Raw genomic sequence first — 16,667 nt, forward strand, 5'->3', positions numbered from 1 at the left:
TTACACACATAAAATGCCCCCTGAAGCAAATGGAAGTTTTGCCCAACTACGGTCTGGAAGATCAGGCCATCAGTATTTGAATTAAGTGATTTATTTATATGCAGTCATCACAATGCCTGTCTGTAGAAACCGAAACTTGATTTACCCAACAGGCTAAAGGAAATGTTGATGTTTAGATTCATTTTTTCAAAAAGTCATTCATTCCCTCTAGGGTAGGGGTGAGGAACCTTTTTTGGGTTGGTCACTGCACACAAGTGAGAAGCAAAAAAACAACAAAAAAACCTAAAAAACCCCGACTGAGAAGCAGGCGGACATTCTCCACATTCCCCTCATGCACCAGAGCCTAGTCTAGTAGATTTTGTGTCCCCCCTGCTCTGGGGCAGGGGCTGCTGGGAAGCAGTTTTAGGGTGTGAGGTCCGGGTGTGAGGGAGGGAGGGTGCAGGAGTGGGTTGGGGGCTGGTAGGCCTGGGGGGGTGGTAGGGTGCAGGAGTGGAGGGAGGGTGTGGGGTCTGGGCAGGAGGGGGAGCCGCAGGGCTGAAGTGGCACCTCCACAATGATGAGGGGAGCCCTGAGTCTTAGGGGCCGGATCCAGGCAAATTGGGAGTCAGATCTGCTGTAGGCTGGAATGGTGACTATGAAAAAGGACAGTGGAGTCCCTCTCCCAAACACCCAGGGAACATGTCCACAAAAAGCCCAATCACTTAGGCTTTATGCGGGAATTAAAAAAAAAATCATCCATACTATACAAAGGAGCCTTCAAAATACATTGTTGGAACTGGTATTTTTGAAACAACATTACACATTAACTGTGGTTTTCATGTAATACATTTCATATATAAAGGGAGCCATGATCTATATGACATATATTGGCTGCTTGGTGTAATTCTGCAGCTGTAGACAAAGCTTCCATTTATGTTAGTAGGAATTATGCCCAAGTTAGGCATGAAAGATTGAGCCTGTACTATAGCTAGAGGGCATGATTCAACCCTGCCTTGTAGTTTATGTTGTAATCTACACCAACAAACTGAGCACAAAACACTGTGTAAAAACACTACCAAATCAGAATCCTCCGTTCTCGTACACCAGTGTTATCATTTCACACCTGTTTGCCCTCATTTGGACAGATACAACTAATTGCACAAGGTGAAAGGCATAGGAAAGTTAAGCTCAGAGTATACTCATATGTCAATATAGGTGTGTGTTTACAACAGATATAGATAAGGATTTTTTAATTTGCATGGTAGGTAATATGATTAAGGCTCTCTCTTTTAATATAATGGGGTTTGTGCATTTTAAATTATTATTATATTAATTATTATTATAAAAAAATCGATCCACACATGTAAAAATGAAAGCACATGCTTAAAATAAATCATTATTGTACTGATTTTATTCATTCATTAGAATGGCTGCATAAGCCACTTTAATGTTCAGAAAGTCCTTTTTCTGCTGGCATTTTAAGATCACTGTAAAATAATAAAAATAATCTTGCATGAACATGAAAAGCTAATTAAGCATACTGCTGCCTTTCCAGTGCAAATCAGAACTTTTAAATATGATTCTGATGTTGGGTTAATTTCCATATGTTTGAAATGTGCTTTATGGCTTGGGGATAAAGAGAAATTAAATATTAATAAGATGACTGATGCTCCATGATCTTCCTACAAGTGTTTGCATTTTGTGTGAAACACAAGAAGTACTTCAAAGATGAAAAAAAAATCTTAAATCCACTATTGTGTTCCTCTGACCATCTATACCAGACATGAATTGGCTATTCCGGCAAGTTTTCACAGCACAAAATGTCTGTGACTTGACTCTACAACTTTTACCTGTATCCATTGTTGCATGCATATGATACAGTAGAAAGGTATGTCATGCCACTGAGTGTGTATTTCCCATTGTTTATGTCCTGTGGGCTAGGACATTTTACTATTTCACAGGAAGGAGGTGCATGATTCCAAGCACCACTAGCAAGGCACAATGTTTCCTTTTCACCCATCAGATTGTATCCTTTGTTACATCTGCATTAAAAGAAGAAAATCACCATAAATTACACATCTCTTGCCTGTACAGAATTCTCCCAAAGCATCCCTTTCCTCCTGCCCAACCACCCACATTACAAAGTGCACAGGATTAGTGTGACTACAAACATTTAGCTTCACTGGTAAACAGCCAAGTTTCCACCAGCTTTATGCAAAAGAGAACAGTTGTGGTTTCAACTTAAATATTCTCAGAGATCTAAAATGGTTTTATAGGCTCAAGATTTTTATAGGCCCCTCCCCCCTGTAGTTAAGGAAACTCTCCCTCATCCACATCCCACTAAATATCTATGTGATTCCCAGGAGGTCAAATTTTCAAAAGTACCCGGATGATTTAGGAGCCTAAGTCCCATTTACAAAAATAACAGACACATAGGCATCGAAGTCCCATGTTCTTCCAATGAGATTTTGGCTCTGAAGTACTCGGCTCATTTTTCAAAATAGGACACGGACTCCTAAATTGCCAAGTCTCTGTTGGAAAATCGATCCTAGATTGGTTAGGTTTTGCAGGCTCACGCCTGAATAGAAAGCAAAGGACAAAAACACAGAGAGACACTGGGTCTCCTACTTTGTGGATGTGTCCTTAAGTTCCTTCACCCTTCTACTGGCCACTGGACATATCCCATATCCCAGGAGACAGCATGGATGGAATAGTATTTGAGCTAATGCTGAATATTTTATTCAGAATTTGTAGAAACACCAAAGAGATTTCACTAAAAAAGCTGTTTCTCTGGGAAAACAGGAAAAATGTACTTGGGCCCAATTTGTCAAAGGTTCACCAGAAATGTAGATTTTGGATCAAATCTGCAAAGCAAAAGGGGACTATGCCATAATAGTATTAGCGTTTATGTGGTTTTTACAGCATGTACAGTGGATACTACTAAAAACACATTTCCTACTCTGCAGCAACTTCTGTGATTTTTTCTATCCTGGCCAGTCAAAGACCCTCTTAAACTTTTCTTTAACATGATGCCTACAAAATACCTGACAAACATCAGCAGCTAGTGTAATAAGACCACAGCCGATCATGCTGGCTGTACTGTTGCATTTTTCCTCTTGCTCTCCCATCTGTCTGTCTGCATCCACCTACTGTCTTTTGACTGAGACTATGGGCACTTTGAGACAGGGCCCTATTTTGTGTTTGAAGTCAGGGTCTGTGAGTTAGGGCTCATAGGGTACGTCTAGACTACCGGGTTTTGTCGACAGAAGTTTTGTCGACAGTATCTGTCGACAAAACTTCCGTCGACAAAGAGCGTCCAGACACATTGAGTTCTGTCGACAAAGCAAGCTGCTTTGTTGACAGAACCCTGTAGTCTAGACGCAACCCTACAGGCAATAACAACTTCTGTCGACAGAACTCTGTCGACAGAAGGTGTTATGCCTCGTAAAATGAGGTATACCAGCGTCGACAAAACTGCTGAGTTCTATCGACGTTATGTCCACTTTTGTCGACAAAACTCAGTAGTCTAGACACACCCATAGGCGCTACCTCAATACATACAAAATAATATTACATCACCTCCCCTTCCTCCCTTGTGCAGGTCAGCCATTCTCTTATTAAATACAGTTGGGCTATATCTATAATCGTGGCTTCTTGCGCGAGCAATATGCAAATAAGGCTAAGCGTGGAATATCGCCGAGCCTCATTTGCATATCGAATGAGCCACCATTTTTTTCAGAAGAGGCTCTACACTGCCCCTTCTTGCGCAAGAAAAACCCTCTTGCGCACTATCGTTCTTCCTGAAAAGTAATAGGTGTAACGGCATTGCGCAAGAGGGTTTTTCTTGAGCAAGAAGGGGCAGTGTAGACACTCCTTCTTGCGCAAGAGCCTCTTCTGAAAAAAATGGTGGCTCATTAGGTATGCAAATGAGGCTCGGCGATATTCCACGCTTAGCCTCATTTGCATATTACTCGCGCAAGAAGCCACGAGTGTAGACATAGCCTTGCTGTTTTTCTCATTTCCTTCCAGACTTTTACTACAGTACTACTCCAAACATAATGAATCTCTTACCTGTATAGCACCTTCTTGCTGTAAGTAAAATTCGAGCCCTCAATGGCACCATTTTCTGGAATAATTGGATTGCCACAGGATACAGCTTTAAAGAGAGAACATCAAAAACAGTTCTTCAGACACCACTGATCCAAGATACAGAGAAAAAATTCCATTTTCTGTGGAAATGCCTACTAGGGATGAGTCCCACTGGCCTTACTCACACAAGTATTTGTAATGAGGACAGAGTCAGGACTTGCCGGAGTGAGGGAAGCAGGGTTTTGCTATAGCTTTATTAGTAAATTATTGGAAACATCTTATTTGCTTTCCTGTCATGCTTTCCCCCTAATTCAGGAACAAGAAGCTGAAAGGGCCTCTTGTCTTCCTATAAGAAAATATCATCCAGGCAAGCAAATGCGTCATTGTCTAAAATACAACCTTGCTCCATGGTACTGTCCAGATTGTCTGCATCAGCACACTAGTGCTTTGTGAAAGCAGGGGTAATGGCCACAGCACAGGCCAATTTTTGTAGTCAGTAGTTCAGGTACCAGGTCAGAAAAGCACTTTGTTTCTGTTAAGCAAAACACTTACACATGTGCTTACCTTCAAATCCATGCTCTGCTGAGTAACGATGGGATTCATAAGCTATGTAAAGTTAATACATTCTTTGTGCTTTGCTGAATTGGGACCTTAATGTTACAAAATGGCTAATCTGGACACATTATTTCTAAGAGGTAAATTGTTTGTGTCAAGGGCACAATCACTCACTGATGCTGCTGCGAAATCAAAGACATTCTCCTTTACTTATTTTATTAATATCACCGTCTACTCTAATATAACAGATGATAGAATTGTATCAGAGGGGTAGCCGTGTTAGTCTGAAGATGCATCTGACGAAGTGGGTCTTTGCCCACGATAGCTTATGCTCCAATACGTCTGTTAGTCTATAAGGTGCCAAAGGACTTCTAGTTGTTTAGACAGAATTGTAGACTGTCTACTCTACTTATTATTTATGCTTTTTGCTTTTTATGTGTTTCTCAGCTTGGATAATGAAACCCAATGATGTCAGTTTCACTTTTGCTTTTAGTTAGCTTCATGTGAAGATTTTAAGCGCTGCAATGTTGAGGGGGGATAAAAGAACCACAGAGCAACATTCATTTGAAGACAGCTGTTTCCAATGGATTTTTTATTCTAATTTTTTCATCAAAATTAATTTGATAATGTCCTTTTATATAACATTTCAGAAAAAGTAGCCAGCCTTCTTAAAGATCTGCTTTTAGGTCCAGTTGAAAATGTGACAGCATAGGAGGACTGCTACACAGATGGTTTGCATTGCTTGAGAGAGCCCTTAGATCAGTGGTCTACAACCTTTTTAAGCACTAGATCACTTTTTGAATTTAAGTGCAATTCAAGATCTACCTCAAACCCAAATCCTCTTGCCCCACCTCCTTTGTGCCCCTTTTCCAAGGCTCTGCCCCTGCTCGCTCCCTCCCCCACTTTCACCAGGCTGGGGCAGCGGGTTGGAGTGCAGGCTCTAGTATTGGATTAAGGCAGTGGTCACCAGCCAGTAGATCGGGATCTACTGGTAGATCTTGGAGCCTCTGACAGGTGATCCTGACTGGTTTGGCCAGGAAGCTCTCAAGTGCTGGCGCATCAGTTGCCTCTCCACCCACTGTCTTGCTGCTTCTGCCTTCTGCTTGCTGCGCAGGGTGTTGGAGGGAGAAGAGGGGCGGCTGATGTCAGGGTGTCCCTCCTCCCCCCACTCCTGTACCCCATCTCCGCAGAGAGAAGGGGATGGAGGGAGTTTGGCAATGCAAATCTCTGTCACTCTCACACACTGTGTGTGTGTCTGTCATTCTCAGAAACACTCACCATCTTTCCCTCTCATCTCCTGACCCAACAAGTAACCCATGGGGGAGAGGGGGAGTTGCTACTTTTACTGCTTGCAAAGTGGGTTAGTTTTAGTTTTTGACTGGTCTGTGTATTTCACAACTTTCATTTCTCTCTTATGCTTAGATTTAATTCTTTAACTACTAAAATGCCTAACCCGTCCTGTCTGGAGGAATTATCCCTATGGCTGGTTCTGCTCCTGGAGCACAATTATGGTTTTGTTTTATCAGTAATAGGGATGCGTCAGTGAGAACTGGCCTCCAGATGACTGAAGGCCTTCTCAGTCACTGCCAGCTGGCACTTTCTGGTCACTTTTTGGCCACCCTGGAGATAAAGTCTCTGCACATAAAGCTCCTTGTTTCCCCTTCCTTTTTTTCCCTTCCCCCCTCTCCTTTATCCCCTATTTATTTTGGGTCTGCACATCCTAAATTCAAAACTCTGGTCATCTGAAGAAGTGGGCTGTGCCCTTGAAAGCTCATGATACCATTCCATGTTTTGTTAGTCTATAAAGTGCTACTAGACCATTTGTTGTTTTTTTCTAGTGAGCCATCCATTTCTATATGGATGAATCATCCCCATTCTTTCTTTTCCTGCACTGTGCTGTCCCACCAATTGTCCAGTTTTCTTTTATGTTGCACACCACAGTTGTCCCCAAGAGCAATACCTTCACAATAGGGTATCAGGTGGCTCCATTCTCCAGACTGCAAACACGTGACTCTAGTTGCTCCGATCAACTGGAAACCTTCTTTGCAGGAGAAAATAACTTCACCACCCACACTGTAATTATTGCCATAAGAATGCCCATGTTCTGGATTTCCTGTTTTTTTGCATTTTACTGGTTCTGTAAAAGCAGACACACCATGGCAGGCAGTGCAGCATCACCAAAGAAAAACAGTTGCAAACAAGGGTAATGACATCTATCTTGACATTTTGCGAAAATCAGATGTAAAAGAAGGGGGAGGGAGAGAAGAGGGGAAGGCCCTGTATGTATATTTTAAGAGTCTCCTCAGCTTTTCTTTGTTCCTGATGTAAACTGGGTCCATTATAAGCTTATGCAAGTGAACTAACTTCAGTGCAGTGGAGCCCTCTTGCATTGGGACTAAACTGGTATCGTTAACCAGCTCCAATCTCACTTTCCCCCTTCATAGGAGGCAGTGTGGTCCCGGAATATAGGGCACTGGACTGGGACTCAGGTGAACTGTTTCCAAATTTAGCATCGTACTGGCATTTGACCCAGCAATTTATTTAGGTCAAAATTTTCAAACTTCAGTGCCTAAAATTAGGGTACCCATCTATATTTAGGCACCTACATTTTATGTATTTCTTTGTGCATTTGAAAGCACAGGTCTAGTCTGAAGAGTCACACTATAAAAATTTCAGAGGGGTAGCCGAGTTAGTCTGAAACAGGAAAAACTTGAAAAACAACAAATAGTCTCGTAGCACTTTAAAGACCAACAAAACATGTAGATAGTATCATGAGAACCGGATTGTACCCACAAAAGCTCATGATACCATCTACATATTTTGTTAGTCTTTAAAGTGCTACCAGACTATAAAAATTGGCAGTTGGATCCAAGTTGACTATCTCATGATTTTAAAGCAAATGTGCTTAGGCTGCAAGAAAAAAGTGTGTTATTTGTTTACCCACCATCCCATACCACAAAGAAGTAGTTAATCGACACAGGAAGATTAACCTTTCACATCCCCAGGTAGTTGAAAATTTTATTTCATTACCTTCACATTTTTTGCCATCACCCGTATGAGGAGGGATGCAAGTACATACATAGGATCCATTTGTATTAAGACAAGAAGCATGCTCATCACAATCTGATCCAACAGCGCATTCATCGACATCTGCAAAAATAAATGTCCTGAAATGTACATCGCTTTCAATTTACATTTCAGAATGTTTGGCAGAATCATTTAAAATGGCATCATTAAAAACCCACCATTATCTCAGTGACCTCTCTGATGCACTATAACAGTAGAAATAAAAATTGCATACATATTATTTATTATTCTAATAGTTAATTTTTTGTAAAATGAAAGATGGCAAACAGGTGGAGAAACTAGAAAGTCTGTTACTCCACACTCGGGCAATACTCCCATCAAATCCAAGAAATGTCCTCTTATGCTAATTACTTTTTTCCAGGAAGGCAAATGAATAGATAATGTAAGTTCATACTGAGAAGGGGGTATTCTCAAGTTATTTGAGCAAACGGCTGGGATAGAAGTGAAGACTATTTTACTCCGTGAATTTAACTTCCAAAATAACTATTTTGAAATAGCACGTCCACACTACAGAGAAGCCTCGAAATTAGTCCAAGCCAGGCTCCCCTACTGTGAACATCCACACTGCTGCTATTTCAAAATAGGCATTATTCCTTGTGAAATGAGGGTTTATTATTCTGGAATAAGAAACCTGTTTCAAAATAATTTCGAAACAGGCTTGCTGTGTGGACGCTCACCTTGTTATTTTGAAATAATGAGAATAATTCACATTACTTTGAAATAACGCTATAGTGTAGAGGTGCCCTCCAAGATCTACTCTACCCCCTCTTCAAGTCTTAAGCGTTCTCATCTGTAAAGTGGAGGACATTACTGCTTAGCCCAGAAGGTAAGCACTTTGACCACAAAACACAGAGGGTGCATCTAGACTGGCAAGATTTTGCACGTGTGCAAAAACTTGCCAGCTGTCTACACTGTCCGCTTGAATTCGCGCAAGAGCACTGACTTTGTAATGTACAAAATCAGTGCTTCTTGCACAAATACTTTTACGCTCCCGCTCGGGAAAAAGCCCTCTTGCGCAAGAGGGCCAGTGTAGACAGGGAAGAACTGTTTTGCGCAAAAAAGCCCCGATGGCTAAAATGGAGATCGGGGCTTTCTTGCGCAAAATCACGTCTAGACTGGCCATGGATGCTTTTGCGCAAAAGCACTTTTTGCGCAAAAGCATCCATGCCAATCTAGACGCGCTTTTGCAGAAATACTTTTAACGGAAAAACTTTTCCGCTAAAAGTATTTCTGCAAAATCATGCCAGTCTAGACGTAGCCAGAAAGAATCCTTCCTGTGTTGAATAGACTGTTACCGCATGAGAAGCCTACTAAGATGTTGGAGTTACTGTCTGATATTGGAAAGGTTAAAATGAGATAGACATGTATAATGATTATTAATTATGTAAATGATGATAGTGTCTAAGAATCTCTATCAAAGATCTAGGTCTCCCATAATGCTAGGTACTGTACCAACAATCTAACAAAAGAGACAGGCTCTGTCCCAGTTTGTTTCATTTCATATTATAAGCACTGACTTCCTACCATGGAGTAGCACACTTGGTATGTATACAATGAGTTACATATTGCAGGGGATGGTTCAAAACGATCTTCTTGAAAAATCCGTAGCATCAGGGATTAGTCTTTACATAAACCAGACTGTTTTGGAGCAAGACAATTCTTCATTAAAAAGTACTCGACAGAACAGATGTTACATGGGCTCCATAAATGTAAACACATTGCTGTGATTATTGTGAGCAAAGCATTTATCCAAATCCCTGCAAACAGCACAACAAAACTGGAGTAACTGGGCAACAAATGAACACACCCAAGAAGGGCTGTCTACTCCTGAGGAGTGTGTTCCTATTCTTAACCATTTAACCAAACAATCCAATGCAAACAATAATTCTGTACAGAAAAGGCTTTTCACACTGTTGACGGCGATGAAAAATGTTAACAGATAAAACACGAGGAGGCTAATTCCCTATTGACTTGCATGAACTGTCACCAGCTTACACCCATTTCAAGAGAGTGCAAAGTGACTATAAAATGCTATGAAATAAGAATGGTTGGGACTGAGCCTCCATTGCTCTCCACTGTGTGCAGTTATTTACACTGCAGCAAAGGGCATGCAAATTGTTACCATTCCGATCTTGTTGCATTTTACATCCACTGTAAACTGGCATTAATGACCGCATAAGGTGCAGGCAGGAGTGGCTCAAGGAGAGCTGTCGGCAACTGGTGCCCTAGGCGGAATGCGCAATCGGCGCCCCGCCTCCATAGCCCTCAATGGCGTGACATCATCATTGGGTGCCGTGTTAAACCATCACCCTAAGCAACTGCCGAGGTTGCCTACATCCACGGGCAGCCCCTGGGTGCAGGGCATGAGGAATCAGGCACACCGTGTTTCCCACTCAAAGCACTCTCAGTTTTTACAGGTGTAAATGACTACACAACATGGTAGGCTGTGGACACTCAGACCCCTGGCATGTAGTGCAAGGTCTTGGTTTTTAAGAGTCTATGACTTCAGCTCCCAGTCCTCCAGAAATTGTGCAGCTTGGTGGGGCCCACATATGGTGAACTTTAGGACCAGTTATAAAATGGACCTGTTTTCACAAGCTTTTTCTGACAGAGAGAGAGAACAGTGAGTGGGTAGAACAACAGAAGGGCTGCGATCAGTTCTGAGGTTATAATGGAGTTTGTTGGAGGCCATGTTATGTTATAAACTTTATAAAGGGAACTTATGCTGGATTGGAAGATCTTTGGCTTTGCTTTTAAAATAGACATCATGTTTTTTTGATGACTTAATGAGCCTAGAGTGTGAGATTAACTTATACAAGTTCAAATAAACATAAATCAAATGCAAATCACAGTGTGCCCTATCCAGCAAGTCTTACTCATGTCAAAGTCCCAGTGGAGTCAACTGGAGTTTTGAGAGAGGAAGGGGAGCAGGATTTAGCCTGTAACATCAATAATGCGGCCACGCAAGTGATGTATCTCACCCAGGCAAGATGGAGAGATGCCATTCCAGCTTCCATTGTCAGTGCAGAACATCCTTGAATCTCCCAACAAATAATAGCCATTATTGCACTGGTAAGTAACTGTGCTGCCCGCAAAGAAGTCCTCTGCAGAATAAAAGCCATTTTCTAGAGGTGGAGGCACTCCACAGCTGATTCCTGCACACCATAGGCAAGAAGAGTAAAAACCCATTAGCTGATCAGACACAGTCCGTGAATCACGTCTTGGCACCAGTGCAGTTAAGACAGAAATCCCGAAGAAATCACAGAGCCAAATTCATGTGTGACATAGCACCACTGAGGTAAGAGAAATGGTATCGAAGATGATTTTGGTTCTAGTTTTTACTGTGTCTGTCAGCAAACAGTTAGGATTTTCTAGTGGCGGGCAGTAAATAAGAAATGCGCAGTGAAAACTGCAGTGCAAGACCCTCTGAGGATTAATGTGTGCATGTGTCTAGAACAGTGTTTCTTAAACTTTTTAAGACCGAGGAACACCAAACAATAATTTTTTTTATGAGGAACACCAAGGATTTTTTGTTGAGAAAAAAAAGGGGGAAAGTTATTGACCAAAGAAAAAAAAAAGGGTCGGGGGGAAAGTTATTGAGAAAAAAAAGGTCACCTGCCCCTTTAAGGGTGGCCATTTTGAATTCTGTTTTTCTCCGAGGCACACCGGTGTGCCATAGAACACAGTTTAAGAAACACTGGACTAGAATGTTCATACAGGCAAAGGGCTGACAGCCTAGAGATTGAATCTTCTTTGAGTCCACAGGCTTAAATTCAGCACCACCAGCAAAAAGGCACGCTCCTCCACACATCCTTTGTCATCATGCTTCAACTCTGGTGCACAGGGGACATATCTAAAAGTGAAAAGGAATTTCACGCTCTATGCCAGAGGCTGCCAGCAAGGTTGCTTCAGGTATGGGGATGGTTTTTTTTACCTAATTTAATTATCTGCTCTGCCACAGACTGTGAGACCTTGGACAAGTCATTTAGTGGCCAGACTGTAATGGGAGTTAAAATATGTTTAAAAGTCTGGCCAATAGTCTGTGACTCAGATCCCCACCTGTAAAATGGCACAAAAGCAAATCCCTACTTCACAAGGATGTTGTGAGGTGCTTAATAGCATGGTAACAGAGGCCAAATAACAGACATAGTTAAATAGGATTACTATCAATTTCATGCAGGACAATACCAAAGAGAAATGTCAGGGGTAAAAGGACATTAGCCTTTGACAGCACTAAGGAAGGAACGACTTCCAGTGGATCAAGCTAATAGTAATAACCCAGCTCTCATAGAGCCCGATTCAAAGCTTTTTGACCCTTATGGACTCCAACAACCTTTGGATCAAGCCTATATTGTGCTTTTCATCCAGAGATCTCTACGTGCTTTACAAAAGGAAGGAATATAATTATTCCCATTTTACAGATGGGGTAAATCGAGGTCACACTGCAAGTCAGCGACAGGGCTGGGAAACAAACCCACTCTGCTGAGTGCTAGTCCACACCACCACCTCCACAAATATTATGAAATCAGATGTCAGCAGGAGCAGAGCTTTGTCAAATGGCTGCCTCAGTCTCATCAATACTGGGGAAAAAAGTCAGATATAGTTGATTTTTAAGCTTTTTCTTTCCCTAAAATTTGATCTAAGGGGCAAGACCTGGAAGGCTATGAAGTGTTGGATAAATCATCCATTCTCAGAAGTCCTTGTTTTAATTCCATCCAAACAAAAGTCAAGATTTCCTAAACATGGCCTGTGACTGACAGCGTAACAACAATCTGTTTGCTAACACAATCCACTCACTTTCACAGCGGGGAAGAGGGCGAGTCCACTGTCCCAAGTTTAGACAGTGCTGGACAGAGTTCCCCACTATTTGGAAGCCTGGATCACAGGAAAGTCTCACTTTTGACCCTGGCTTTAAATCAGTCGACGAGGCCCGCAGATGAGGTATGGATCTTTCTAAGGACTGGCAATCTGAGGACAAAACACACACACACAGCAGAGTAAGCCTGGAAACATAGCACATGTGTTTGTTATTTAAATATCTGTGATGCTGAGTGTCCTTATCTGGGAGTGAAATCAATGGAAAGTATTTTACGATAAAATGCATATATTGTACTCAAATTCAAAGAGCTTCACTACATCCACATATATGAACTAAAAGATATTTCCAAGCAAAAGGAGGAAACAAAACTGTACCATAATTTACTCAAACAACTGTGAGTGTGAATGAGTGGAAAAATCCTCCCTTTGATCCAAATTCATGATTTATCAGTCTTTCAACATCTCAATAGAGGAAGCCATAAATCTCTAATAAGATTCCAATGAACTTTTGTTACAAAACACTGGAATTTTAGGAATGAATTCTGAATGTTCCAACTATTAAATTATCAAAATAATTTATTCAAGGCTAGTATGACCCGGGCCACATTAGAGTACATTCAACCTTATAAGCAGTATTACTGTGTTATTACGTGGAGCAAAAACACTTCTAGGAGATAAAGTTCTAACCAGCACAAAATATGCTCCCGTAATCTATCTTCACTCTTCCAACAACCCCCGGCAGGAAATCTGGCCAAGCCAATACATTTCCTTTTCGCAGTTCTTCTGGACAGGAGGTAGCCAGGGATTTTACCTAAGGTTCAAAACACATGGTTAGAGAGAATTTGCTGACAGACGGAAAAGAATGCAGACAAAAATTTCCTCTCACATTTGCAGTACTGAATCTAAAATCGGAATCATAGACCATTGAGGTAATGAGAGTCAAGTTAAAATTTGCTGTTGGGACCTGTGCATGCCTGGTAAATGTTGGACAGAGAACTGATTTATTTCTGGCATCTTTTCTTTTTTTAATAAAATTGTAAATACAGTGTCTGAGAGGGGTAACCACATTAGTCTGTAACCAGAGGTGAACGTAAGGGCAGCCTTTGGTGGAGAAAGAACAGGTTAGGAATTATTTAGAAAAGTTAAACACACAAATCCATGGGTCCGGATTTAATGCATCGGAGGGTACTGAGGGAGTTGGCAAGAGTCATTGCAGAGCCATTGGCCATTATCTTTGAAAATTCATGAAGATCGAGAGATCCCGGATGATTGGAAAAAGGCAAATGTAGTGCTCATCTTTAAAAAAGGGAAGAAGGACAATCTAGGGAACTACAGACCAGTCAGCCTTACGTCAGTCCCTGGAAAAATCATGGAGGGGATCCTAAAGGAATTCATTTTAAAGCAGTGGGAAGAGGGGAAAGTGATCAGGAATTGTCAACATGTATTCACCAAGGGCCAGTCATGCCTAACCAATCTGATTAGCTTCTATGTTGAGGTAACTGGCTCTGTGGATATGGGGAAGCCAGTGGATATGATATACCTTGACTTTAGCAAGGCTTTTGATCCGATCTCTCACAATATTCTTCCCAGGAAGTTAAGGAGGTAATAGCAGCCTTCAACTTCCTGAAGGAGGTTCCAAAGAGGATGACGAGAGGCTGTGCTCAGTGACGAATGGCTGAATAAGGAGCAATGGTCTCAAGTTGCAGTGCGGGAGGTCTAGGTTGGATATTAGGAAAAACTATTTCCCTAGGAGGGTGGTGAAGCATTCGAATGGGTTACCTAGGGAGATGGTAGAATCTCCATCCCTAGAGGTTTTTAAGTCCCAGCTTGACAAAGCCCTGGCTGGATTGATTTAGTTGGGATTGGTCCTGCTTTGGGTAGGAGGCTGGACTTGATGACCTCCTGAGGTCTCTTCCAGCTCTATGATTCTATGATTCTAAAGGGGTGCACAGCTCCAAGCAAGAACTGGCTGAGCTAGGGAAAAAGCCAGGAGGGAGCTATTTAAAGCTATTTAAAGATCTGACAGGCACCTGAGTTGCAATAGGACAGACCTGTAAGAAATGTAAGTTCCCATCACCATATCTATAACTTTAAAAACAATGGTCCTAGTGTGCTGACTCCATCATCTTGGAGGAGAGGCTGCTGGTTGTGTTATATACACAGATTTTTAACTCTCTTTAAACTTGAGGGTATTTATGGACTTTCTAAAACAATACATAAAACTGGGGATGATCAGACAATAGAATAAAGAAAGTGGAACGTAAGGTCTCAGAATCAGCCTTGACCAATTTCACTGTGGTTCACAGGAAACAAAATTAAATTAGTTCTTGGAATAACTGCAAAGGCCCTATTCAATATCTTAATGCTCTCGCTTGCTGGCCTAAGACAGAAGCATTGCTGTCAGCCAAGAAGCTGTTTAAATTGATAAATGCCGTACTAGAGACAAATGTGCAGTAAAAGAAGATTAAGGGTTTTCATCCCTCTAATATGCAGGGCAGAAGTACTCCTCTGCAGGAAGATGGTAATTTATTTAAGAAAACATGTTGATATTGGAATTTGTGCATTCCATGACTGTGCTGAAGAGCAACTCTAGTAATTCCCTGATGAAAAAAGGATGGTTTTTATGGCTACAACTAAAGTTGGATTGAAAAATGTGCAGAATAAGGAAGAACAGCCCAAGGAGGAAGGTGTTAATGTGGCTTTAATCCCCTCTCTCATTGTACAGTGATGGACTGGGAGGGGACTGGCCTGGTTAGAAGACGAGACAAGATAGTCTGATGGGATATTTCCTGCTGGATGGAAAATAAAAAGTGAGTGGCCTACATGAAATGAGTGATTGCTTTCTGTCCTGTTTCTGAAGGAAAAGTGTCCGCACCACCAACACACTTCTCAGCATCTTGTTGGCAGCCTGAGGGAAGAGGGCAGGCATTCACTGATTATGGTGACCAAACTATTCTCACCCCCACCGTTGGTCTGATTTACACTGAAGTATAAAAGATTGAACAACTGCATGGATCTGGTGCAATGAACAGGCATCAGCTGCTGGACCTGTTTTTACTGAAGCACCTTCAAACAATTCTTTCCCTGAAGCAGGAACTGCTGCAGTTGGTCCAGGCTGGGGAGTGAATCTGTTCTGGAACCATTTGGAATTTGAGGGGAAATCATCAACTTAATGCGGATCAAAGGTGAGAAGATCTTGAACGGGGAAGGGACGAGTGGAAGGGAACTTTGCACTGACTGATGTACGAGACCTTCATTTTACACTGCTGTCAGGTCAACATCTTTTATGAACATTAACCTGATCGAAGAACAAACCAAACCAAAAAACCCCAACCCAGGCTCCAGCAAAAATGAAAGAGCTCTGGGTTGGAGCTGAAGAAGATGGACGTGTCAATAGAGTACACATAAAGAAGTATTTAAAAAGTGTTCATTTAGCCTCTCTTTTATTCAATTGGCAACAGATTCCATACAACATTACTCTGTCTTGTTTCATGGAGGCTTGTCGGAAGAAAAGTCTTACCAAATAAGCTCAGAGGGCTAAGCCTCTAGTGTATAAAATAACTCTGAAACAAACAGACAATGAAGATGATTTACTATTTCAAGCTCTAATAACAAAAGAGGTAAAAAGTTTATGGGAAGTTTACTTGGCTAGTTTTCCTGTTGTGGCCTCACATCTGTTTTTTAGCACTAAGACCATGGATTATGGTGCATACCATAATTGAAGGGTAGGATTTTCATAAGCACTTTTCATTGGCTGAACTCTGCCCCTGCTGAAGTCAGTGTGGGGGGCAAGTTTTGCATTCCTGTCACTGGGACTGGAGTCAGGCCAGAGCTGAGAGTACTTTTGGAAATCCCATTTGTATGGCGTAGCAGTGAAGACTTCAAGCACAGGAAATGAGCATTTCTTTGCACTCACATCCACATTACTGCAATGCACCCAAATCCCTGTGATTTGAGATGAGACTGCAACCGTTGGCAGCACACAAAGTGCAAAAAAATTTATGGCAGAACTTGTGGGTAACGCTGAACAAAGGAAAACATTAGAAAGTCACCAGCAGAAATAAACACCCCATCAGAATAGGGACAGTGAGACACTGGAGTAAAAGATTGATTTTTTTTTAGCTCCTGTACCTCTTAAA

General features: G+C 41.7%; 1 protein-coding gene across 3 annotated transcripts in view; it reads right to left on the bottom strand.

Moving 5' to 3' along the window:
* SVEP1 (sushi, von Willebrand factor type A, EGF and pentraxin domain containing 1) overlaps positions 1–16,667 on the bottom strand; it is a 179,428-nt gene that overhangs the window by 47,475 nt on the left and 115,286 nt on the right. For all 3 annotated transcript variants that reach the window (XM_075931436.1, XM_075931435.1, XM_075931434.1), the window contains exons 29-35: positions 13,216–13,339; positions 12,508–12,678; positions 10,692–10,865; positions 7,654–7,773; positions 6,584–6,760; positions 4,051–4,135; positions 1,830–2,021 (exon numbers count right to left, since the gene is read on the bottom strand). In XM_075931436.1, coding sequence (XP_075787551.1) covers positions 1,830–2,021; positions 4,051–4,135; positions 6,584–6,760; positions 7,654–7,773; positions 10,692–10,865; positions 12,508–12,678; positions 13,216–13,339 — 1,043 coding nt within the window. The remainder of the gene's footprint in view (positions 1–1,829; positions 2,022–4,050; positions 4,136–6,583; positions 6,761–7,653; positions 7,774–10,691; positions 10,866–12,507; positions 12,679–13,215; positions 13,340–16,667) is intronic.

Source organism: Pelodiscus sinensis, chromosome 6 (genome assembly GCF_049634645.1).
Source record: "Pelodiscus sinensis isolate JC-2024 chromosome 6, ASM4963464v1, whole genome shotgun sequence".
Taxonomy (NCBI): Eukaryota; Metazoa; Chordata; order Testudines; family Trionychidae; genus Pelodiscus; species Pelodiscus sinensis.